We start from the raw sequence: 27,236 nt of genomic DNA, 5'->3' as shown, positions 1-27,236 counted from the left end.
GAAGAAGTCAAACATCCCGGCCGTTTGGAGTACCTGAACCTGAGCTGCACACACACTCACACACACTCACACACACTCACACACACACTCACACTCACACACTCCTGACTAATGCTGCTGCTGGATGGACCGACGGCGCTCACATCAACTCCTCCAGCTGTGCACATATGAGATCGACCTGCACCAGCAGACATGCATTTCTACTACGTGGTAGGTAACACACGGACCTGTGTGTGTGTGTGTGTGTAGGTGTTTGTGTGTGTGTGTGTGTGTGTGTGTGTGTGTGTGTGAGTGTGTGTGTGTGTCTTCTGTTATTGCTGCTGGAATTTGCTGACAGACTGTAACTGTGTGTCACTCGCGATTACAGAAGAATCTGAGCAGTTCACTTGTCTTTAAACGATGAATTCAGCTGAGCGGGACGTCAGTAGTTTCCTGATTCAGCGTTTTTATCAGTCACGTGCTCCGCAGCTCGTTTTTACTGCACTCGTCGTTAAACTCAGCCGAACTTTTATCCCTCTAACTCCAAATCCTGCGTGTTTTCACCTCGATACTTCCTCGCGGTCGCACCCAAATCATCATTCCTGCAAAACTGAAAGGTCAAATTGCTCCTTTCTTGGCCTGAAGAGCAAATGAATCACGGCTCCACCTCTGTTGGTTTCATAGTTGTGGTTTAAAAAAAACAAAATAAATAAAAATCCATCATCTAATGGCAGAAATCCCAAGAAAACCAAAGCGTTAAATCAGCGGCTGCTCTGGCTCGGAGCCTATCTGCTGCTTGTGTCCCGGTGCAGTCAGAGTCATGTGCAAAGAGAGAAAAGGAAAATCATCACTACTTCTTCTTACGAGCATAAACAGAGAAGTGGTGGGTGTTTAGCGGTTGCATGGAAACCTGGAGTAAATTTCCTGAATCTTGCAACCCGTCCGTCTTTTCCTCCCCCGAGCATGGATGTGATCTGAAGTCCAGGAGGAGAGGTTAGCGGATGAGGTGGGACTGTTTCAGGTTGGACGTACATGCACACATCAGATGTCTAAATCTATTCTAATGCATGATGTAAACAAAATGTATTGACATCACATCCATGAACCTTTTCCTTTCCTCCTGCTGTATTATTCCAATACAAAACAAACCATTTAAGGAAGATAGACTCACACTGATCCACTCTCGAGCCCGTTAAACCTTAATGGGAACAGATTTGGTGAAGATTAGTTGCATTAATGACGCAACAGCTTGTTTAATTTAAAGAAACCTGATAGTAGCGACGAACATTCGTCATTTTTTGATTTTAATGACTGTGTGTGATGCAAAAGTGGAACAATGTGCAGTTCTGCTCAACTCTATGTGATATTTTTGCATCTTTTAGTTCATTGTTTTGCTTTCACAGGCCATAATTGCAGTGATTTGGTTCGCTCTCGTAGCCTCTATGCTACCTGCCTAGCACCAACTGGCTAATAGTTAGCTTAGCAGCTAAAAGTCAGTTTCCTTCAGGAGGTGGTGGCGACCAAAACATTGCTAAAAGCGAGTGGATATTTGATTTACAGTCACTGAATAATACTGAAGTGGCTAATTAATGGTTGATTTCAAGGAAACCTAGTGGCAGCAATGCACAGCCACTGTGACTCTTTGTTAGTCCATGTTTTTTTATGCTAACGATGATTAAACTGACTGTGTGTGGTCACCTCTGCATCCTTCAGCTCAACGTTTTGGTTCTACGGCTCTTAACTTTAACAGTTTGGTTCCTTCTCATTACTCTGATAAACCCACTGTACTCAGAAAAGTGACTTATAGACGACATTAGCAGAGAATTTTGCGGCTAACGAGCTGCATGGGAGGTGGTGGAGACCAAACACAGAGCTAGAAGAGAGCGATCCTGGGCTTAAACTCTCTAAATAGTGCTGATGCTATTCTGAACGTTCGCTGAATGTGTAAATATGTTCATTTACTGTTACATGGAAGTCTTGACTACTTTATTTTCTCTAGTATGTGAGCTCACACTCAGAAGTCTGGATCACTTTAAAGATTAACAATATTTTTTTAAACTTTAGTGGTGTGGTAAACTCCCAGAGCCGTTTAACCCGACATTAGCAACTTGCTGGTGAATTTAGTGGTTAATGTAGCAGCTAAAGCGTCACGTATTCCCTCAGGAGGTGGTGGAGACCAAAAACAGAGATAAAAGACAGAGAATGTTGGACTGTTTTCCCTCCAGAGCTTTACCTGGAGGAGGCTGCAGAGACTCTCAGAGATGTTGTATGAGCTGATTGTAAACAGTGTGTATGAAGTGTGTGTGTCCGTAAAACAACGCAGGACGTCAGGATTGTAACGTGTTTGTGGCTGACGAGAGTCTCGACATGAACTCGGCTGCTGTTTAAATCAGCAGTAAGAAGACGAACCCACAAACGAACAGGTTGCCTTGAAGAAGCGAGCGTTCATCTGCAGTCGTGCAGAAGAGTTGGGATGCAGTCGTTTCTTCTCCATCTGCTCCGGAGCGCCGCTGAGACGCCAAGTCCGGCTGAGTCTTCAGGCCGCCCTCCATCCCTCCTCTTCCTTCCTCTCAGACATCACCAGACAGCTGCATCGCTTTCCTCCAAAACTATTATTTCTGCATCTGTCCGTCTGTCAGCTCTGGTTTCCCTCCCGGCCCAACAGCTGTCTGAAGCTTCGCCTCAGTCACGCTGCCGTTGCGGCTCAATCGTATTTCGTGCTTGTCGTGTTGATTTGTGAATTTATCTGTTGGCTCTGTGCGGCGGTCAGACCTCGTTAAGGCATCCGAGGGTTTGGCGACATGCTTGAACTCTGGTTTTGACCTCGTCACCGGGAGCTGGTTGTGTCGCTGCTGGAGGTTTGCTCCTTTACAAATAAACAGCGTTTTATTTTCACTGAAAGGAAACACTGTGATGGAGAAGGAAAGAGTCACAGGCCCTTACCTTTAGAGTTTTCAAGTGTTAATTTAGTTTTTTTGTCAGGTTTATTCATCTAAACTACTTGTTTAGGTTTAGAAAAATATCACAATTTGGGTTAAATCACATATTTTCTTTATTTTCTAGGTTCCCAGAGTGATGACTAATACCTGGACTAATATCTGATTAGATAAACAGCAACAATACATTGATTTTAAATGTATTTATTATAGATATTAGTGTGTTTGAAAATATATTTCCTCTTAAACCACAACTGAGAACGCAGTTTAGTTGTAAAAGACCATAATTTTTAGGAGACAGATCCTTCATACTAAATGCAGTTAATTTAATCGTATTACCCAAACAAAGCATCAATTTAGTTTTGTTTCGTGTCTGCCTCTGAGATTCAGTTGATCTATTTATTGACTTAATTGTGTTTAAATGATTTTTTTGGGGGGTTTATTTATAAGAAAGTGCTTATTTATAAATTCACATTTGTTGTCCTCTTGAATGAGAATGATTTGTCAAGAAAAAGATTTTTAGAAACAACGGATATCTGAACATTTACACACATTGTTTGATTAAAAACTCCAAAACTGTCAACAAAGAGCCAAAATTAAAATCCAAATCTGATCAGACCGTTTGGGTGAAGTGACCCTTTATGACCCCTGAACTGTCACATGCTCCCCTTTGCTCCAATCAGATCGAAGCCCCAGCAGGCGTGACCCGCCTGCCTCCTTGCAGCCAATCAGAGCCCTCCAAGCCGCGCCACTCCTCTAATTTAGCCTCTCAGCAGCCAATCAGGGAGCTCGTGGCTCTAATCAGGGAAAGTCGTTTCACCTGCTGCTGTCCCGACACAAACATTTACCCCAAATATCACAATATACGTTTACTTATTGAGCTTTTGCTAATTTATTATAATTATATTAATCTTTAAACAAAAAAAAAACCCCAAGACATAACCGAGGAGGAGGATCTTATGAGGACCTGTCCGCCATGTTTACCTGCTTATTACCGGCACACACCTGGTTTAGGTAAGCAGCTCTCAGGCTTCACCTCCGTTATGCTACAGTTTGGCTCTGCGACGTCTAATGAAGTTAGAAATGAGATTATATTTGTCCTCAGAGAAATATTAGCTCATATTTAACATTAGTTAATTATTTTTTCTTAATAGTAATAATGCTTTATTTATATCAACGGTTTATAGTTTAAATAAATGAGGCTCCTAGAATAAAATTATAGTGAAGAATTAAACAGAACAACACTGAAGATGACACTAGTGACGCTCTGGATGATTGTTTTTGTCAGATTTTGCTTCCATGACACGTTTTCTTAAAGACTAATGGAAAGAAAACATCAAAACGTTACTGTGTAGGTCTAAGTTATAATAATGTCTTTATTATAATGTTGGTTATAATAATGTCTTTATTATAATGTTGGTTATAATAATATCTCCACAGGATATTTTCTCCAAATGTGTTTTTGCTCTTTAGCAGCTCTTCTAGTTTTGTTCCAGCCTCTGAGCTGAAGGTTTTTGCAGAAAGGAATCTTCATGAAACATTGAAATCCTGATTTATAAGCAAGCAGGTTTTTTTTTCTGCAGCAACCCGTCCTGCATTGAAATGTGTTTTACAGGCAGAGGGAGTAAATACAGCATGTAAAGGCTAAAATACAGAAGAATAAAGTCAATTAAATAGAAAAGAAACAGTTCAAGATGAATGAGTTGCTCAGTTTTTATAGAAATATTCAAACAGATTGACAAAAACAGCTGAAAAAGATTAAAGATTAGAAGTATTTTTTTTGTCTGTTTTCTGACAGAATTTTCTGATTTAAGGATAAAATAGGAATAAAAAAAACCTTTAATTCTAATTTATTAAAATAAAGAACAGCTGATTTATTGAATGTTCACATGTTGGTTGTGGAAATGATTGTAAATGAGGCCGTTTTCAGAAAAACAGTCGCATATTTAGACACAACATTTTGGAAATCTTTGTTAGATTTGTGTTATTGCTGTAATCAGCCGGTCATGATGTTCACTTGTGGTTTCCTCTTAACAACGTATTTACAAGACTTCCTAGTGAAGAAAATGCTTTTTTTTTCTTGCCCCTGCTGCTTTATCGCTTCTCGTTTATGCCTGTTTGCTTCATTGTTGCTGCAGTTTATGGATGAAGAGTCTGTTTGAGTCCTTTATGACCCGGTTCTGGGATCAGTCAGAAGGTGTGCTGCTTGTTCTTGCTGTTGAGGAATCCAGCGATCTGCAGCCGGTGTGTGTTTGATGAGTTCTTCTGGTTCTGCTGCTTCATAACGACGATGATGGAGGCGTGACGTGGATTCATGTCGTCCCAGCAGCGTCTCCGGTGTCGCCTCCGCTCCGTCTCAGGTGTCCCGAGGTCTCAGGTAGAAGAACAGGTCAGTTTCCAGGAGTGTTTAACCCAACACAGGCGGGAGCACCTCAGCTCTGACCTCCATGTACCGGAGCAGAATGAGAGCTGGCCTTGCTAAGGTAGGACTCGCTGACTTTCCTCCAGAGGATTTGGAAAGTCTGGTTCAGGTTTTAAGGAGTCATCGTGTGCCGTGGTTCACAGCTGCTGTGATTTATGTGATGCAGACAGGATTCATAACCAGGAGGCTTCTGTTGTAGTTTTGTGTCACCGTTTGGTTTGCAGCTCTTACATCCGTCCAGGTTAAAGGAGAGTCTGGTGGGTTTCTCAAATCCTTCACAAACCACCTCTCGGCTCTGAGTCGATTCCTTCCTACCAACCAGGACGTAAATATGTTGTCAGTACTTTCCTAAGCAGCTGGGAATCTCCAGCCCACGAGATGAGCCGTGACTGTTTCCAGCTGCAGATTAAAACACATTCGCTGCTCTGAACGTGAGTGTTTCTACAGTTTTTACTCGACTGACGATATTAAAAATAATATCAATAGAACTGATCCTAAAGACAAAGATTATATTAAAAAAATTTAATAAAATTTACAGGAAAAAATGCAGGAGAAAGTTTTTACAACTTCGTCTCATTTTTGTCCAACAAATCAGTTAATGTCTTTATTTTTAAGAAAAAAAGCAGAAATGTGGGCACGTAAATGATAGAAGAGATCATTTAAACTATTTATAGAGCAATTAAATAAAATAATAGAACTAATAAAACCAACCAATCAACTAAAACAGCAACAGATCAGATTAAATTAACGAATTAAAGGATGAAAATGAGAGAAAATTTAGTCGCTCAGAGGATATAAACCATTATTACTACTGACAATAACTTTATTTATTAAAAACACGGGTTTACGAGGATTAGGAAGAATTAAGATGAAGCTTAAATATGAAGACAGGAGACAAAATAATCTGAAGCAAAGTGCAAAATGTTCATTAATAAATACAAATAAAACAAAAGAAATCTTAAAAAAAGACAAAATCACATCATAACAAGTCTAACAGTGGGTCTGAATCAGTGATTTTTGAGTTTTATCTCCTCAAAGCAACTTTAAAATTAAAAAAGCTGCTCGAGCTTAAAAATGATCAGTAGAATCTTACATTAGATTTATTTGTAAAGGTTTAAAGGAGGACTTAAAGACTTTTTCGACGTGTGGTTCAAAGTTTAGATCTGAAGTTCTTCCAAATCGGCACAGAAATGATCCAAAGCTGCGAGTTATTGAATTAAAGAAAACGTTAATAAACGGTTGGCATCACTGTCATGATCTGAACTCTCAGGAAGGTTTGGAAGCACATGAATAGAAAATAAAATAAAATACGACCTGAATTTACCGTCTGATGTTTTAAACCCTCTACATGTGTTTCTGAGAGGAATCATTTGAACAGCAGCGTTTCTGATTGTTTGGGGAACGAGGAGCTTGTTTCTGCTCCTGTTTGCTCCACTCGTTCCTACTCGTTGTGTTTTTTATTTCCGGCTAAATCGCCCAGTTTGCCGACTGACCGAGGCAGAAGCTCGTGTTCTGACCTTTAATCGATTCGGGCCGATGCCTCGCAGCGTCTCTGCTCGTGTGCATGTGCTTGGCTGGTCGGTGAAGCGGCGCCTCCAGGGCTCCTCAGCAGCGTCCTAATCTGTCATCGGCCTCGTCGGCCTTATGTAAGCAGCTGCAGGTTCAGGCTAATCGACGTGTCCATCGTGTTGCATAAACAGTTGAGGGAGGAAGGAAATGCAGTGACGCTATGGCAAAGTTTAAGAAGTTTTGAGGCAGATATTGTGATTTGTTTTGAAGTAAAACTTTATTTAATTGCACTTATTTTACCAGATGAGGAACTTCTAATCCACCAGAAGCTGAGTTTTTCCTGCTGAATGTCTTCTTCACTGATTCAGATGATTTCTGCATCGTCCTCTTTTCTTGTAGCATCAGGACTTTCTCAGCTTGTTTGCTCAGCAGCTTGATCGCTGGTTCTGGGGCTGTGATGCTCTGGGCCGTGTTCTGGTTCTGGTTGGTTGGTTGGTTTATCTCTGTGGTCTTCATGTGCCTTTGCAGCGGTTTGGTTGTTGTGTGTCCTTGCTGTCCGTTGGTGTTGTGTAGCCGCGGTTTCATCTCAGTTTGGTCTGGAGTTGTGAACATTTTGCATCTTTATTATTAGTTTGAGTCTCTTTGCAGGCGTCTTGTCTATAGCTGTGGGTCTTTAGTGGGTCTTTTTTTTGAATTTGTGTATTTTGTTTTGGCCTTTTGTGTCTTTGCAGTCGTTTATGTTCGCTTTGCGTCTCTTTTTCAGTATTTTGCGTCTCTTTCTGGTCTTTTTGTGCATCTTCACAGTTGTTTTGCACCTATTTATGTGTATTTTGCATCTGTTTTTCTTTGGTTTGTGTCTGTTTGTGAATGTTTTGTGCATCTTTGCAGTTTTGTGTGTGTTTCCACTGGTTTAGCATCTGTTTGTGTGTGTTTGAAGTCGTTTCACGTCTATTTATGTGTATTTTGCATCTCTTTTTCGGTATTTTGCGTCTCTTTCTGGTTGTTTTGTGTATTTTTGCTCCTTTGATACCTTTCTGCTGCTGTTGTGCATGTGTGTGTTTATTTCTGTTACTTTTTGTGCATCTTTGCAGTGTTTTTGCACGTATTTATGTGTATTTTGCATCTGTTTTTCTTTGGTTTGTGTTTGTTTGTGGATGTTTTGTGTCTTTGTGATCTTTTTGTGCATCTTTGCAGTTGTTCTGTTTCCACTGGTTTAGTATCTGTGTGTGTCTTGTGTGTGTGTTTAAAGTCATTTCACATCTATTTATGTGTATTTTGCACGTCTTTTTCATCAGTTTGCATCGTTTTCTGGTCTTTTTGTGTCTCTTTGGAGTTGTTTTGTCTCCGTTTCCACTGGTTTAGTTTCTCTTTATGTCCACTTTGTGTCTCCTTCTGGTCTGTTTGTGTGTCTTGTGTGTGTGTTTGCAGTCATTGCATCTCTTTTTGTTTCACTTTGGGCTTGTTTGTCGCTCTCTGTTGCTCTTTTTAGTTGTCTTGAGTAGTTGTGCATCTCTTTGTTGTTCGTTTTGCTCACATGAAACTTTTGATTTTGCTGGAATCCGTCTCTGAACAGACTCCCTGACTCTGCGGCTCACGGTCGGTCTGTTCTCTTATCTCTCCGTGGGTTTGTGGTGTAATAAATAACACCGACCTGAGCGTCAGAGCGAGAGCCGAGTGGTAAGAGCGGCGCTGTGCAGGCGGCTGTTAATCAGTAGCTGAGAGACACGAATCACTCTGTTCTCCGGAAACACTCGATAGCATCGGTGTGTCTCTAACATGTGCTCGCGGCCGCCCTGTTGAACCGAAGCACACTGGACGAGGTGTGTGTCTGTGTGTCCTGGGAAGACCTGCGCTGAGTTATGGCAGGAAACCCGCAGGATTCCCACGTGTGAACGCTCCGAGTTTGTTCTGCGTGTAAATCTGAAGTGAGGAGCAGGAAAGCAAACAGTGGAAACACGGACGAGGCTTTTTCCACCTTTTCTTTCCCCTCCTGCTCGCTCCCTCTTTTCCACCATCGCTGTTTAAATATTGCGTGAAGCGAGTCAGACATGGTGTCTTCGGAGGCCTGCTGTGTTTGGGATCCGGGTTCGGCGTGACTCTTGGCAGCTGCTCGTCCGCCTGCACGTATCCGTCTTCACGCATCCGTCCGTGTGCATCTGTCGGCCTTGGCAGCCCTCCGTGCGTGACGCTGTTTACACTTCATGATGGATGTTCTGCTGCTCCGCCACAAACGCCGGCATGTGGCTGATTTACGGACTGGCGAGGCTGGAGGATCGCTCTGCAGCTCGGCCGGCGGAATCACAGGGTTCACCAGCAGGGCGGCGATGCTGAGGGCCTTCGTTAAGGCTCCGTGGAGCACCTGGTTTGTTTTTATCAAGATGAATTGTAAAGGAAGATTCTGTGGATTTGAGAAGTTTGTAGTTTGCCAGTAAAGTCCATTTGTTCGGGATGTCTCCGTTCGGGTTGTTTTGCCGTCGATCCGAGTCATTTCATCTGAAGTATGTGCCGATGCTGAGTCCTGAACCGATCCTGGATCCTGCACGCTTCGTTGAAGTTTGTAAAATAAATCCAGTGTGTCTACGTGACGACTGAACAGCTCTGCCATGCACGAACAACAACGAGCATCCACGCTGCTCCTTCATGTAGTTTTTATGTAGTTTTGTTAGTTTGGGTCACACGATGATCGTCAGTAACGGAGCTGCAGACAGTCGAGGGGTGAAACAACACGACGACCGTCCTGTAGTTTACCTGTGGAAGCGTTCAGCCGCTGTGCCGGTGCAGAGATCAGGGCTTTAGTTTGTTGTGTTGCTGTATTTAATCAGCATTTCTCGCACTAGAAGCAGCTGTTAGCAGCCGGCTAACGCTGCCGCTGCTCCACCAGAGATCGAAACACCAGCAGGTTTCCACGGCCGCCTCGTTTCTGCGTCTTAAACAGTTTCATCAGCGTTTTCCAGAACGTGCAGGTCCGGTTTAAAGCAGCACCAATGCAGTTAGTTTAAGAGGAAGTCATGATGTCCACGTCCAGTGCAGGCCTAAGAGCAGACTGTAAAGTGTCAGGATGGAGGTTAAAATATTATAATTCATCACTTTAAGGGTTGTAATAGACGTTCCTGCTGCTGGACTTTACAGGCGCTTTAATCTGTTCAGGCTTTGATCAGCGGAGCCAAAACAAACTGATGTGAAGAAAAGCAAATATCTGGAAAATCAGGATATTTGTAGAGGATTTAAAGACACTTAAACCGTCATTTTACAGTCAAACATTGTCAAAGAGCTGTGATGTGGACATTAAGTAGAGTTCTGACCCGTTTGTTTACAGGCAGCGTGTAAATTAAAGGCTTCTCCTGTGATTTACTGATTTAATCTGTCGTTTAAGGAAACAGGGAACGATTTTTTTTTCATTCTTTATTATCAATAAATTTCATCTAAAATAATCTAATAAAAATAAAACCATCTCTTCAGTAATTATATATTTTTGCTAATTTACATACAATAAAAATGGTGTAATTTTACCATCACGCAGCGTAAAGAAGAAATAACTGTTTGTAAAAATACAGATTTTTGACGTGCAGGTTATTTATAGTTTTGGCCTGTTGTGTCTGTAATTTTACTAGATATCTGTAAGTTAACAAAACTGATCAAATCTGTACAAACAAAGAAGAAAAATTAAAAATCAAGCCATGATATACATATTCTTCCTTTTACATAATAGAAAACATCCTATTTTTCTGATTTACATACAAAACAAAATAGTCTCATTTTACAGTGTTTATAGAAGAAATACTTCATATTTGTATACATACATTTTATTGGTATTTATTTATTTATATTACACTTCATACGGCTACAACACGGCTCACTAAAACGTGTTTCTGTTCATTTTTAAGGTTAGAATTAAACCCTGCTGGTTGGTTAACAGGCTGGATGCTTCCATTTAGTTCCCGTGCTGACAGTGAGAGAGCAAAGCAGCGTTACTTTTAAAGCTGACGGTTGATTTAAAATGACTCTGAACATACTGAAGCTTTCTTAACGGATGCTTTCATGTATTTTGATGATAATAAATGATGAGTGTGTTCCAGCATCTGAGGGCTTCAGGCCTCTTCATGGCTTCTGCATGACCGATGCAGAGTTTGAAGGCAGATGCACAAACGCTTGTGTTCAGGCTGCAGCAGCAGCTTTGTGTCGGTCTGATGCACAGTCGCACTGAGCCTCACATCAGGACAACACAGCAGCTGGTCGCAGGTTGGACCGCGGCGCCGGTGATTCCTGGACTTCTGGAGGGTTTAGAGCAGGGGTGTCCAATCCTGGTCCTGGAGGGCCACAGTCCTGCATGTTTTAGATGTTTCCTCTTCCAACACACCTGATTCACATGATCAGCTCATCATCAAGCTCTGCAGAAGCCTGATAACCATCCTGAAGGTGTGTTGGAAGAGGGAAACATCTAAAACATGCAGGACTGTGGCTCTCCAGGACCAGGACCTGGTTTACAGCTTCCCTCTGTGTCTGATGGAAAGCTGGCAGAAGTCAGAGCTCCTCCGAAGTCCTGCAGCTCCGACTTGAGCTCTTCTAGTGATGAATTATGAAGCTGGATGTGCACAGAAGTGTTTTAACCAACAATCATCTCAACAGTTTCTGCTTATGGGACCATAACTGGTTGTTTTTTGTTATCCTGATGAGCTACAGACTTAGTTTTGAGCTGATATTTAAAGACATTTCTGCTGTTTTTTTTGTTTCACTAGTTATTAAAAGCATGCGTTCTTATTAAGTTGGGATATCTTTTCAAAATAAAGGCTGCGGCGACGTTCCCGGACGCCCAACATGTGTGTAAATCCCGCTGCTGCGCTCCGGTAATCTGCGCTGTGAGCAGTTTTCCTGGTGTTAAGAAGATTTGCTGTGGCCTCAGTCATTCCAAGTTATCTGTCCGTAAGTCCGCTTCTTAACGTGACTTAGTGTTGTTACACAAGCAGCTGGCAGCGGCGGAGGACGACGGCTTTCCAGGAGTTTATTCAGGAAAAGAGGATAAAGTTCAGCGCAGTTCTTGCTTTTTTTTCTCTCGTCGCATTTAAACGAACCAGAGCGAGGAAAGAAACGCTGTTGACCTGACAGCGGAGGATACAGGATGCTCGGAGGCTCCATCACGAAAGCCTCGCTTGGCATTTTCCACGTTTCCTCTGAATTCCCTGCAGAGGACCTCCGCCCGTCCCCGAGCGCCGCCACATCCCAGCGAGGCTTTCATCCCGAGATGGATGATCGGGCCGGAGCTGCCGGGTCACAGAACTCTCCCTTCACCTCCTGACTTTTGTTATCGACGACACGGCGTAGAATAGGACGGGAGGAGGAGTCCTGCTGTTTCACCCCCTCAGTAAAGACGAAGCGCATTATTTAGACTCTTGTTTTGTGTTTGCAGTAACAAACATGTGAGCCACAGAGCAGCAGGAATAAAATAAAAAGATGATAAATATATAAAATACAACGATTAACATGTAGAAACGAGGACTCTGAATTAAATTAGAGATGAAAAGACTGAAAAAAAGAGAGAGTTTGTTGATTTGTTTCACTTGTAAAATGATCCTATTTTCTATTTTTCTCTTGATTAATCTCTGAGCGGTTTTAGGAAAACTGTTGAGAGGTTCAGTTTCCTGTCACAGAGCAGGAAAGGAACCAGAAAACATATAAAGTAGGAGTCGGGGAGTGTTTTCTTTTTGGAGAACCTCACCAATCAGTGACGCGTAGCTGCACAGTGAGTTTAAATCGCCATAATCTGATAAATCTGCTCCTAAAATGTGTAGAAAGGCCCAAAGATCAAACTTTGTTTTTCCTCTTCTGCCAGAAATTGCTCAGAAAAACAAAACTGAGACGATGCAACAAGATACGAGTCCAGTTTGTTACTGACAATAAAAATAAGATAAAGTTAGAAGAGCGAGTGTTGCACATGATAAAGAATAAAATAGGTTCTTTTTTTATTAGTTTTATGCAGCAGTTTGCTGAACTGAAGCCACATTTTACTGCTGAGTCCACTGCAGCTCATAGCACAACAGAAAATATCCCCAAATGCTTTAGTTGTTTGGAAAAGACCCTCCGACACACGAGCTTCACCATAAAAACAAACTCCTGAACTCAAGGTGAAGAAAAACAGTTTATAAAAATAACAATAAAATGCAGTTTTAAGCCAACTAAAGCAGAAATTTGAGCTTAAATTAGCCACAGTAGGTAGTTAAACACTGTTATGTCATCACAACTCATCAGAACAATGTTTGAAAGGTTGATTTAAATCAGTCAGTGTGATTATTTTTATTTCTTTATCTTGTAATCGTTCGTAGTTCTTAGCAGCGTCCGCTCCAGCTGAGCCTCCAACAATCCAACAGCAGTTGTGTGTTTCCAGCCTTCGGTCACGTGCTCCGGTCCGGTCCGGTCCGGTCCGTCGCGTCACCGTCCCTCTGAAGCCAAAACACAGCCGAGCGAGCAAAACGTTCAGCGAGCTAAAAATACAGACGAATAAACCAAAGTTTTTATGTAATGCTGTTACATAAACTCAGGCCAGCAGCAGCAGCAGCAGCTTTGTCTCCGTCACACTGACAAATGTGACTCTGGTCCTAATTGGACCTCATGTTGGCTCATGTTTCAGTCGTTCCTTCATCTGTCTTTTCATGATATTCCTGCATTTATCAGAAGTAGTTCAGATGAAGTATAATCAGACCAAACTACGACCTGTGTTGGTGTTCGTCCTGTGACCTCCAATCATCTGTTTCTGAATTGATTCTGTTTTCCTCTAATTAGTTCACAGTGTCTACGTTAAGCTGAATATTCAGAGGATTTGTGTCACATCGTGGCTTAATTTTTTATTTTGGTGAACAGAATCTGCTGCAAACAGTTTGTTTTTGTCAATTTGTTAAATGACAAACGTAGATTGAAGTGAAACGTTTGATTGACTTTCTGGAGCAAACTGTTTGTTTGGCTCCATTAATTGCAGGAAGTTATTGTAAAAGATGCTTTTTTTTTTTCATGTCTTTGCAGGTTTAGTGGCTCAGAGGGTTGAATATTTTCTCCCTAGTTGCCATGAGTTTGGAGAAGTGCAGGTCTAAACCCAAAGACGTCTGCATTGAACTGATTCAGTGGTTGTAGTACGTTGAAATATTCTTTGATCGTGTCTGGATGCTGAGTACTCTGCTTGTTTTTCTGCTTCTTTCTCCCTCTTTCCTCTGGTTTCTGTCACTGTCACGATAAATAAAACAAGCTAAGAAAAGCTCAAAGCGGCTGCAAACCAGCGCTTCATGTGAAACTTATCTCCGCTCGCTCTTCGTGGTCTCGGCGGCGTTTTCTCGCTGAGCAGATGGTGGTTGCATCACATCTCCTGGAAAGTCCAGGTTCCTCCGTCGTCTCCTCGGAGGCCTTCAGCGCTGTCAGCGAGACGCTAAGCGAGTCCTCGTTTAATGAGAACAAACAGGTCTGCTGTTGATTCACGGTTTTGCGTCGAACAAACCGCTCTGGTCTGTTGTCGGCTTGTCGTTCTTTCACCTGATGCTTAAACCAGACGGCTTCACATCAGCGTGTCGTCTGAAGTTTGTTTTTCAGTCTGTTTGTGGCGACGAGTTTCCTTTTCAATAAAGCTCAGACACAAACACGCTCCCACTAATCAGATTTGAACAGAAAAAAATAAAACAACAGCTGCAGAGGAATGTCAGAAAGAAAAATGAGTTTGGATTGTGATGTCTATCTGACAGAGATAGCGTGGCCTTTGACCTGAGGCCGAGGCGCTCGTCTTGTGTTTTAATCTCCGTGTTTACTCGTTAGCTGAGCTCGGCCGAAGCTGGAAGTGATGTGAGTTCATCAGGACGCTTTCTTTCCTTCTTCATGCTCCGACACAGAGGTTTAGTCACCGAAGGGCGTCTGAGGAAACATATTAACGCCACGATTTTTAGTTTTTTTGAGCACTTTTGTCCGTTTTCTGAGCAGGTTGTGGCCCTCATCCTCACAAAAGGGTCTGAAGTTAAATCAGAGGCGTTTGTTCAACTGATCGTGACTTCAGGTGTTTTGAGTCGAGGATAAGAAGTCGCCGGTCTGAGGAGCTCTGATCCAGCAAAAAGTGTCACTTAATCAGTATTTATTTTTCTAAATCAGCAATAAATCAGATTGTTGTGTGATGTTTCTGCTGCTTCTTCTGGAGCTTTAGAGTCAGATTTATTCCATTTATTATCAATATTAGAGAGCAAGAAGACAGCGAGCTGATGGTTGGACTCTTATATTTTACCAGCATGTGTGCCTCATAACCGGCTGCTTCATTAATGAGGATTACTGAAGCTCAACACGCACAACAGAAATTAAAGTGTTGACGTCAGAGCGTCACGTTTGAGGTTAAATTTTAAATACTGTAAAACTGATCTGTCTTTATTGTATTTTGATTCATTTAAAGAGAACTTTTGGGCATTTAATCCTGAGCAGGTCATGTGCTGCTGTAGATGGGACACTGTTTGATAATTGGGAATTTATTCAGAATATGTTTTTAAAATGTTTTTAGAAAAACTGTGAAACCGATCGCCCGTCAATCAATTGAGACTTTATCTTCCTTTGCTTGTTCAGCTGCCTCATTTCAAGTTAAAGCTGGAAAAACGCTGAAATAAACCCACTTTTTGCTCGTTAGCAACAAGCGACTGAAGATTTAGCAACCGACGAAAGTGGTGGAGACCAAAAGTAGAGCTAAAAGGAGCGCGGCATGCCCTGTACCAGCGCTATGAGCTGATGTAGTGTCACTGATGTGAGTTTTGCTGCTCCTGAGATGTCAAAACGTTGGTTACACAGGTCACATGATGCATACAGACGTGCTTTCTGAATGTTAAATTAAAATCCAGATGGAGTTTTTCCTATTTATGTGTCTGCGGGAACATTTTGAACATCATAAATCTGTACGACTTCATATAAAGGATTTAAAATGTGTTTGACACATTCCTTAAAAAGAGAAAACTAATATAGTTCCTTTTCTAACCGGGACAACAATACGAGGATGTGATTACTGAAGAAGTACTTTTGATTTATTCCCCAAAGTGTTCTTCAAAAGATGATCTTTGTTCAGTCGACTCGCAGGTCGGATCTTCCTTTTGGAGACAGATTAACAGACGTTTTTTAAATTGCAGGAGGCAGAAAATCTTTTTATTGTTTGTAGTTTTAATGACTTCACATCCCGTCTGTTCTTCTGTTTCTTGTTTTTTGTGTCGCTGCTGATTTATTCGGTAACTTTAAGGAGAGAGAATTAAAACTGTTGATGAAGGAAACGGAGAAAGACGAGGAACGGATCAGAGAATCAGGAATCAGGAAGTAGATCAGTGGGGAAGATAAACGCTTGTGTCGTTTTGTTTGAGCTTAAAGGCCAATCACAGGTTTTTGGTTGAGATTTTAAGCTTTTGCCATGAAATCTGATCGATACCGAGGCTCCGAGTGACTGCTGGTCCTCAGACTTTACATCTAGAAGAACGTATGTTCTGACTTATTTCACATAAAATCCTGTTTGACTTTATCTCTAGTGGCACCAGAAGGTTCATATGTTTGGTTTTCTCCTAAATGGATCCGTATGAAGTTTGATAAACGGTGAAAGGCTCTGTGCTGCTGCAGCGTTGTATTGATCCCTGAGTCACACGTCTGCAGAAAACGTGATGAAAAAGACCAAAACTGAACCATTTGTTAGGCGACTGCTTAAAAAACTTCAAAGAGAGACAAACAAACTTATTCATCCGAGACACAAACAGAAGTCTTCAGGAGCCGTTCTTCAGTTTGGCAAAGTTGTCATTAATCTTCCACGTCAGCTGCTGCGTTCGAGGCCGTCCGGAGGCGAAAACGCCGGAACAGCTGATCGGCCATGTGAGCTGATCGCTCCTCACGTCAGAGAAGGTGTTCCCGTCTCCCGTGAATCGCATTAGGACTTCGGAAAAAGTCAAAAACCACCTCCAGCGGGTGTAAAAACTTCCATTTGCACTTTTTCTAAACTTACAAACAAGGAAACAGTTCAGGTGCTTTTTAACCGTGTGTGGGCACAGTTTGCAATTATAGATGCTTCCAGTTATGATAAAAATATGTTTGAAATGAAAGATTCTCATTGAAGTAAATGTTAAGTCACAGGATCAATGACAGTAATCAGACTGTATGTGGATAAAATCACTGACATTAGATCCCTTTGTTTCACTCTTTTCATACAAACTGTCGTCACACCTGAGTTTTCTGTGTGCATTTAGGAAACGCCTTTAAATTTCTATCCATCGATGTTCAACGTGGTCACTGTGGGTCAGATTTATTTCTATCTTATCTCCATTGGATGCACTTCAGGTGATGAAAAACCTTATTTTCTGCTTGTTTTGATGCCAAGATTTGCATGAATTTAGCAGAAAAATGAGTTTTTTGTTTACTATATGTGATATAGTTTGTCTCTAAACTAAATAACTAGTCATGATAAATAATCCACAAGTCAGTAATGATGGAAATAAAACAAAATCTTCAGTATTGCTGCTTTGGATTGAATTTTAAAATGATGAATAAGATAATAATATTTGATTCTAGCAATAATTTAAAATCTGTCACGCTTAGAGGAGATCGCATCAAGACAACAGATGTAGATGTAAATTAATTTTAATAACATTCAAAAGACATGACCAAACTCCTGCTGCATGTGTTAATTAGCACCGACATGCTAACGCTGTGAGCCTCCTAGCATGCTAGCGTTAGCATTCAGCTCACAGTGAAACAGCAGCGAGTGGATTTTTGACCTTCATCTGATTCCGCTGCTTTCTGTGCAAACCGAGACCTTAAATCAACCCGTGTTGCGTAACACGAGGATGACGTCGCCGCCGCCGCCGTGGTGATGGAAGCTGCAGACTTGTGGGGAGGAAGCTGTCAGACGGCGATGCTGCTGCTGCTGATGGTGCTGATGATGATGATGATGATGATGGGCGTGGATGTGAAGCGTCCTGTTTAGAGAAGAGAGACAGAAAGAAAGACTCGTTATCAATGTCCTCGCAGGGATCTTGTTTCCTCTGTCGGCTCTGGCATTTCCTCTTCTGCTTTCCCTGAATCCTCCGGGAGACGGAGACGACGGAGAAGCTGCCGGTGATGTGAAGGAACGTTTTGGTTTGAACAGAATCAGGTCCACATGATGTCTGCAGCCTCACGGATGTATAACTAATAAAATAAGTCATACAACGAGAAAAGTTCTCATCCTCACAGTTCGTGTGAGAATCACAACTTTATTTGCACTTTTCAAAGTTTAGCAAATTCAATAATAAAACCAAATTCAAAAATATTATTTATTACACGATATAAAGCATTTTCAAGACAGACGTGGTGTCAGCGTGTCCTCCAATGAAAAGAATTATGATTATTGATGATTAAAGTTACCTAACAAGTGTAGATATTTCAGCTAAAGCCCAACACTCTTATTTATGGTGTGATTTTACAGGAGTTGTTAATTATTAGGCATTAAAACCTCACAAAATGATCTAAAATACCACTTCTTCTGACTGCATTACGTATAAAGACCTAATAGTGTTCATGTCTTGGTTTTACTGAAGTGTTTTCTACGGAGGCCCACAAGTGTCACAACAAAACAAAAGCCACAACACAATAAGCCATAATGCTACAAAATTAAACACAACACAACTAAATTAACGACAACACAACACAACGTCTGCAACGGAAGTGTTTTTTTTTTACCTGGAAGTTATACTGTGAAGTACACAACCACACGACGTGGGCAGAAGCCGGAGATTGTTGGAAACAACTCGAGAAGTTGGTAAAATACTGATAGTAAATAATGTTCACTAATAGCGCATACAGAGATTAATGGACACTGTTTGCCATCAGTATTTTACTTACTTTCGAGTTGTTTCCAACAATCTCCGGCTTCTGCCCACTTCATGTGGTTGCGCACTTCACAGTATAACTTCTGGGTAAAAAAAAAAAAAAACTTCCGTTGCAGCCGTTGTGTTGCATTGTGTTGCGGCTTATTTAGTTGGGTTGTGGCTTTTGTTTTGTTGTGACACTTCTGGGCCACCGTAGTTTTCCGCATTAAGAACCAAAATGATTCCTGACTGTAATGCACATTACAGCAGAAACCCACATCAGGAGAATAACCTGACTGGTGTAATAATACAGCTCAGACTCTGCAGCATTGTTAATTACAGACTTTAACCTCGCTGATATAAATAGACGCCACTTTACTCATTTAAATTATGCATGAAAGTGCAACAAGTCCAACGATTCCCTGTGTCCCCAATGAGCAAGTTTTGTTTATATTTTTTATTTTAATGCATTTTTTTTAACTTAATTAATTCATGTTTTGTAGTCGCTGCTCCGTGACTCAGCCTTTGTAGGACAAACTAACCTTCATATTTGTTCAGCTTTTCCAGCTGATAATCTTCCAAAAACACAATATTAAACCTCCAGCGAGTTTGTACGACAGATAAGTTGTTCAGCTTTTAGTAATCTGACAATAAAGCACATTGAAGTCGTCCCCATGTTCTGTAAACTGAATGTAAGTGGTCTACAGTCAGACCTTTAACCACTGGAGACACCAGAGCCTAAACCTGAAGAAACTCTGAGGAGCTCAATCCTGCATCGCTCGCGTCTCCTCGAACTATCAGACATGATCTCACTCTGCAGCGCTCGGGATCGGCCTCATGGTTTGACATTGACTTGTGTTATCTGTCTGTGTCGGAGCTTCTTATCTCACAGCCTCTCAGAGCTCCCGACCGTCTGATAAAGACGTCGTCCTCTGTGACCTGCACAAAGACATTAAAGCTCCGTCACTCAGTGTGAAGTTTGCTGAGAAAGTGATGAACAATGACACTCTTCTGATGGGTCTCTGTGTTACTTTAATGCTCGATCATGCAGAGAACTGGGCCAGGTGCTCGGCCACGTAGCGGCGTGAGGAAAAACGATCCGAAGCGCCGGTGCAGGTAACTCTACACCCTCCAGAGCTGCACTAACTGCTGCTCCGGGCGTGTCGCGGCTATATTTAGGCCCATTATACACCTGCCTGAGTGTTTCCAACAATAACGGCTTGTTCCACACTTCCTCCGAGTCCGGCTGAAGTGCGTGAGTGTGCGAGCAGCAGCAGGTAATCACATCTTCTCCGGTTACTGTAATGAGTAACTTCTCAGCAGTTCTTAGTCGACGCTGCGTCATCCGAACACTCTGACCGACTTTAAAACAATCCGCCCTGAACTCTGTCCTCTTTTGGAAGATCACAGTTCGCTTTACGCTTTAGTTTTATCGTCCTCTCTGCTTCAAGCTGAACTCATTCGTATTTTCATATCAGCAGCGGATGAAAAGTCTCTCTGGAGCTTTTCAGTGGATGTAAAATGAGGCTTTATGTATTAAAAGCTTGTTTTTGTGGGATTTTTGAAGGCTGATATTGATGATAGATATTTCTCATGAAGCTGCACAGTTTGTCCGATGCAAAGAAAGTCAGTATTTGGCTCAAATGGACGCATTAATTCAGTTTGTGTCCTTACTGTGGCTGCCTGAGGACATTTACTGGACTTTGCTAAAGCTAATGTAGGTTTTTGTCCTATTTGTAGTCAGAATATTTTACATTTCTATGCATAGATTTCCATAATTTTGCTGTTATTTCTGACCATTTGATCAGCAAAAAATTACTGTAATGCTGAAGTTAAAGAAATTCCAATTACAACAACAAAAACGTATTTTTTTCTGCATTATTTAGTTTATATTAAAAAAAAAACACTCATTCAAAAACTTCTCTGTGCAGGAATAACCCTGAAACACGCCGGTGTTCTGGAGGTTTGCTGCAACAAGTGGCTAAATGTCATAAAAAAACAAAAACAAACTAATTAAAGAATTGATAGTCGAGCTTAACGGCTGTCGAAGCTTTTAATCTGCTGGAATTTATGTATTTTGTGTTTTTAGACGCCTTCAAATGCACAAAAAAATCAGTTAATACGTGTTTAAGTCAGTGAAGAGGCTGCGTCATTAAAATAGACTTTCATGCCGGCAGAAACGATCTATAAATGATAAACCACAAAACATAAATATTCAGCGTTTTGGTCTCATGTCATGACGGCTGCAGAACAAGTGACCCTCGAGATGCAATTAGAGGAAGAAATAAAAGAGCAAAATCAAAAGTCCCTGCAGGTTTTACAGCCGGTTGTTCTGTCGCTGGAGTCGGAGCAACACCTTCATCGTGAACGATGACTCAGCCTCGTGTTGTTATCTGTTAATCATTGTTTCAGCACGTTGAGACTCAGAGCTGCTGAAAAAAACCCCCAAACAAGCAGAAAAAAAAGATGCTTTCTGATTCTTGGCTTCGACTTCAAGTGGTTCTGTTGTAATGTCTAGATGTAGAGGTTCATTTAAAGCAGCTGGAGCCTGCTCAGCGTCACTGCTGCTTTGTTTTCCTGACCTGAGAACATCCTCCTGCTTATCCACTCGCATGAAGCCCTTTGTAATGATTCTATGATCTCTACAACAACAGTCTTTATTCTGCCGTCTCTTGCTGCACCCAGCTCGGCCTGCAGGTGGCAGCGCAGGCAGAGGAATCCAGCCGTGGGTTTCCTGCTCGGCGCTGTGTTTGTCTCTGTGCGTCGCCCGTTCTCCGTCCATCCTGTTTTGAAGCCGGAGTCATCAGAAGAGCTGGAGGCGGTGCAGCACTGTGATGCGCCGCCGACCCCCGACCTGGAAATGTATGGCGGCGCTACGGGAAGCGACCGGGATCAGAGATGACAGCGACAAGCCGGAAGAGCGCCAAGATATCCCCCGTATCAGTGGAAAAGCAAAGGCCCGGGGTCAAAGGCCAAGACGATTTCTACAGCAATAAGCACATTTCTGCATTACGCAACCCAGCCGGACGGTCGAGGTGTTCTCAGAGCGTTTTCAAAGCGTTATTCTGGGAGGTTTTTTTTTCCAACCAGCTCAGTCTCCTGAGTTTGATTCTCTAAATCCAGAATAGAAAGCTTTATTTTAACGGCAACACAAAGGCCTGTAGGAGGGGTTCGGCTCAGAGAGGCAACATTCTGATCATTTCTCGCTCGATTAAGTGACGGTTATCAGACGCTGATAACGCGACTGTAAAGAGAGGTCACGAGACGGTCGACGCTCGTGTGGGTCAGACATGTTGGCGACTGGACCAGTTTCAACATGTGAGCTCCAACCAGAAGCAGAAAAGCTTTCAAAGGCTTGTTTTATTCACAAAATCAACAAAATTACATCCACCTCCAGATCCTGTCAAAGCTACAGAAGAGCCAGACGTCTAGCTTTGAATCACGTGTGATGATGCTATCACATTATTCTACGCGTCAGAAATAAACATTTTAACCACATTCTGGGAAAAGAAAAAAGTCGTTGGACGATACGCTCAGCGCGGTGCAACACGTCGCTCACCGTCCAGCCAGAAGCTGCTGTTTGGGTTCTCATAAATACTAAACATTTAACTGTGTGAGCTCAGATTGTCGGGATGCTCTCAGTAAACAGGCTCGAGTGCTCTAGGAGACAAAGCGCTGCGACGTTCACACGCGTGTTTCACAAGAAGGAAGCACTTCATGCTCCGTAAGTGAACGTTTCCCTCCGAGACTCCTGGACGACAGTTTGGGAAACACGAGTTTCTGTTTCTTCTGCCAGGAATATCGTTTATTTAATTTATTTTATTCTAAATTGCAGATTGTAAACATCTTGTTGTGTCATTAAAAACCTCAGGTCATCACCTTTGTATCCTCAGAATCAGCTAAACTGGCCGTATTCAGTCAAATCAGGTATAAAACAGGTGGAGCATGTGCTGAATAAATAATAATAATATCCTCTAGCAGCCTGGGCATTAGTGCATGCTGGGTAAATGCAGTAAAAGGTACACAGAGAACATAAACACATGATTATTAGGAGGATAACAGAGATAAAAAAGAGACTTAAATGGTTAAAAATGTGATGTAGTGACGTTTATTCATTCATTTAACCTTCATATAAACTCTAAATACATTCATGTGTGCAGCTGAATTAGCAAAATAATAAAACAGGTGTGAATCAATAAGATATTTAAGAGTTAAAGCGTACAGTTGGCTAAATTTTGCAGCTAACTCCAGATGTTCGGTGAGCAAACCTGCATGTTTCTATAATTTGAGTCTGTTCAGTAAGATTCTGGATTAAAAAGACAGTGACAGGAATCTAAAATCTGCATCATTTCAGATGTATCAGAGATGCAGGAGCTGTTTTTCAGAGAATGTGAAGGAGCTACGAGCTGATCAGAGTCTGGACAACGAGCCGTCGGGTTAAACTCGACGGTTCCTTCCCGTTCGTGTCGCTCGGCTCGTGTTTAGTCTTCATGTTGTCTGTTTGTTTGGAGTCCGTCTCTCCGGCGGCTCTGACGTCTCAACGCTCGTGTTTCTGTCGGCGGCTGTTGGAGAATCGGGGTCGTGAAATCCGAACCGGGAGGTCAGCAGGTCGCACAGCTGGAGCGCTGACAGATGTTTTCCACACACACGGCTGTACTGTATTAGTAACGCAGCAAACATGCACCTGATTAATAATTAATATGCACCACTGCAGGCAGAGCGGAGGTGGAGGGAGACAAGAAAACTTTCTGGGATTCAGGTCGTAAATGCACGAGAAGAAAAACTGAGATTAAAGTGTTAAATTTATGATATATATTTTAAAAAAATATAAGGAAAACATGAATATTCTCTGATATTAGGAGTAATAAAATGAACAAGAAACACATTTATGGGGCTTTTTCTTGTGAATTTATGACTTTAATCTCTTCTTTTCTCAACGTATTGCTCTAATAATGAACAATACCTTCTGTAACACGTCGTCCTTTAATATAGTTTAAGTTAAATGATTAAAAGCAAGGAATTGATTAACGATTTATTACTAAAATCCCTCATTTTGAAGTATTGCATTCGTGAAAAATGAATGGAAATGACAAGATTAGAACAGAGTTTCTTTGACTTAAAAAAAAAAAAAGGAGTTAATGTGAATCATAGAAGTTAGAAATACGTGTTGTAAAGACTTTGGTGCCTGTTTCCCTCCTCGATCAATAAGGTTTGATTTATTTGAGGTGATTTATCCAACTTCCAACTTCTTCTACTCTTTTTATTCATCTGGACTCTTCTGGTAAAACCTGCTTTGTTTTATTATTTCTTGCAATATTTTAAAAGTGTGACTCAGATTTGTTTGACGTCTCCATGGTAACGTGGCTGATGTTGGGTTTGGTCCTGATGCTGCTGCAGAAGCTGTGAATGGACAGTTTAACATAAATGTCTTAATGTAAGTGTTTTCAGCCTGTTGTGCTGCTCCGGATGTGGAGAGCGTGAAAAGTTTTTATTGTGCGATTGCATGAGTTGTACAAACCGTCACCGACACCTGGACGCGACTTTATACGAGTCGTTACTGCTCAGAGGAGAAGAATTCAGTCCGTCCAGGGTCAGATCTGAGCTCAGACCTCCTGCTGCTGGATCTACGTCCCGTTAACTTCATTCTCCTCCATGAAGCGTCTCCGGTTGTTGTTTTTTCTGTCTGAGCGTCGTCTCTCTCTCCCGTCTGTCCTTTTTATAGACCTTTATCCCGTCCTTCTAATCCTCCTCCAGCTCCTCCCTCCCTCCCTCTCTCCACTTCTCCTCCTCTCTTCTCTCCCTCATTCTCTTCCCTCCTTTTCTCCCTTCCTACCTCCTTTTCCCCCCTCTTTCGTCTACTCTTCCCTCCTTCCTGTGGCCTCATTTCCTTCCTTCCGTCACCTTCCTCCTTTCCTCTTTTTCCTTCCTTCCTAATTTCCCCTCATTTATCTCCTCTACTTGCTCCTTCTCTTGCTCCCTACCTCTAGCTCTTCTTCCCCTTCTTGACTTTTCCATTTCACACCTCCTCCTCTCTCCTCTCTCCTCTCTGCTTCCTTATTTCCTCCCTTTCCTCCTTCTCTGCTCCCCCAACTCATGTTCTTTCTATTTTTTTCCTCCTTCCTACCTCCTTCTCTCCTCTTATCTCACATTTTAACTGCCTTTCCGGCCCTCCACCTCCTCTCTCCCCTCCCTTCCTCCTCATTTTCCTTCGTTCTCTCCACTCCTTTTCTAACTTTTATCCCCTTTTCTTGCTCCTCAGCTCGGCCTCATCTTGCTGTTTTCACTCCTTCTCTCCCCCCTCTCTGGCCTCCTCATTTCCTACCTCCTTATCTCAGATTTTAACTGCCTCTCTTGCGCTCCACATCCTTCCTCACCTCCCATTTTTCTTACTCTCTATGTTTTTTCCCACATTCATCTCTTGTTTTGCCTCGTTTTCTTCCCTCCTACCTTCATATCTTCTATCCTAACTAATTATCTTCACCTTACACCTCCTTCTTACGCTCCATCTCCTCCTTTCCGACTCCTTTCCTTCCTGTCTCCTCTTGCCTCCAACTCTTTACCTTCTTCTTTTAACTATTTTTATTTTCTATTTTCCATCTCATCTTGCACTTTTTCTCACTAAACATCATCTCCTTTCCTTCCTCTCTCCTTCCCTACAACCCATACGTTCTCCTCCTGCCTTGCCTCTTCGCTCCTCTTCCTCTCGTCTCCTGCCTTCCTCCTTTCTGTTTCCATCCTCTAGCCGGCTTCCTCTCCCTTTTTTCCTCCCTCCCCTCCCCTTACCTCCCTCGTCCTCTCCTCCCGTCTGCCTTGTGTTTGTGTTCTCAGCTCCTGGAAGTCGACTGGGTTTGCGCCACTCCTCCTCCTCCTCCTCCTCCTCCTCCTCCTCGTCTTAATCTAACTCATTTCTCAGCCCTCCCCGATCCTTCCCTCCTCTCTCTCTCTCTCTCTCTCTTTCTAGCCAGTGTTCGCTCTCATTCAGCTCAGAGCGCAGATGCATGTGTTTGTCTGATCAAAGTCTGGATAACGGAGTCTCAGAGAGCTGCAGGATCGATTTTAGGGGATTTAACCTCGAGGCAGCGACGCCCCGCTACAGGTACAGACCGGCTGTGTGTCTATAAGTGACTTTTGAACTTGCTTGCATCCTTCATTTGGCTGCCTCGGATGTCAGCACTTGACAGATGAGGCATTCAGGTTTTCTTGATTTGTTCCCTTATTGGGAAGCGTGTTGCGTTTACATTCACAAACAACCCTGAGGAGAAAATCTCAACTTATAAGGAGTTTGTTCGGCCTGGAATGTGTCCAGCGTTTCCCCAAAAAGTCTTTTTTTTTTTTTTGCCTTTTCAAAGCCCCGGGGAGCTCCGCCGGCTAAAATTAGTCAGGTGCATCACTCGGTAAACACCATTAATTCAGTCATTTTAAGATGGTAAACAAGGTTACTTAATTCCTCCAAATTGGGTCAAGCTTTAGAGAAAAAAGACGGCGCTCCTGAGAGGCTTATTTAACCCAAAAAAAAAAAAGCACAAACAGCAGTGTACAAACAGAAGGATGTCAGGTTCAGGAAGCTGCGTTATAGGTGTGTAACGTTTGAATGAGTCACGTTTTCTTGCTGTTGCTTTTAAAATGTGCTTTTTTAATTTATGGGACTCACATTCATGCATAAATACGGCTTCGGCGTCGAGTGTGTGTGAACTCGTGTTACTTATGTTGTGAGGACATACAGGGAGTGTGTTTGTGGGGACAAAAGCGGCTCCTCGTCAGGTGATGATTTAAGTTTAGGACAAAGTGTGTGATGTTGTAAATGGATGTGAGTCAGTGTAATGTCCTCTGATGTGTGTGTTCATGAGTCAGTTTATTTGGGACTGACACGACGAGGCTGCTGCGTCGACGCGGGACCTGTTTTCGTGGCTCAGCTATAAGTGTCCAGCGACGCCAAGGGGCCTATTAGTGCTGAATGTCTGTTTACGTACGTCTGTGTGTTGTCGGTGAATGAGTAAGTACCTTTGCATACTAATGCGTCTGAGGCTCAGCTGCGATGTGTTTTTGAGGACATCCTAATGAGATCCTAATTAATTCCAAGAAAACCCGGCGTGGAGCTGAATAATGTGAAGATAATGTTCCTTCATTCAAAGAGGCGCAGCAGGAAGCCGGTGGACTGTTTACACGCTGGTGTCAAACCGCAAAAGAGCGAGATTAGAAAGTTCCTACAATGCTTTTCAAAGTGGAAAACATTTGCTCAGGTTTGTCCGTTAGCCTTCTGTAGTTTATCATGAGCTCAGTCAGTCGTCTGCTGCTGCACTTATTTCATAAAAGTACTGATGGGAGACAAAAGCACTTCATTCAGGAGTGACTTATTTTTAGCCTGATGGAGTTCACACAAAGAGCCCGCCGTAACCGTATTGTCCTGCACCGATGAAGCAGCAGAGCAGCAAGAAGAGATGAAGTCCTGCGTTTAATGTCCAGTCCTCCTGAAGGAGCGAAGCGTCTCCAGGATAGAAACATGAACAACATCAGCACCTAACAGAGAACTTTTAGTGTTAAATCGTTGCCTATATGCAGCATTAATTACTCCAA

The 27,236-nt window shown here is 42.3% G+C and overlaps 1 protein-coding gene across 1 annotated transcript in view; it reads left to right on the top strand.

The window, feature by feature from the left end:
• The first annotated feature begins 6 nt into the window (after positions 1-6).
• The window catches only part of arhgap36 (Rho GTPase activating protein 36), a 67,156-nt gene continuing 39,926 nt past the window's right edge, over positions 7-27,236 (top strand). Inside the window, exon 1 of the mRNA XM_008303527.1 lies at positions 7-210. Within this exon, the coding sequence (XP_008301749.1) occupies positions 193-210 (18 nt within the window). The 5' untranslated portion in view covers positions 7-192. The remainder of the gene's footprint in view (positions 211-27,236) is intronic.

This window comes from Stegastes partitus, unplaced genomic scaffold (assembly GCF_000690725.1).
Source record: "Stegastes partitus isolate 25-593 unplaced genomic scaffold, Stegastes_partitus-1.0.2 Scaffold2026, whole genome shotgun sequence".
Lineage (NCBI taxonomy): Eukaryota > Metazoa > Chordata > Actinopteri > Pomacentridae > Stegastes > Stegastes partitus.
This window is presented reverse-complemented; position numbering and strand designations above follow the sequence as displayed.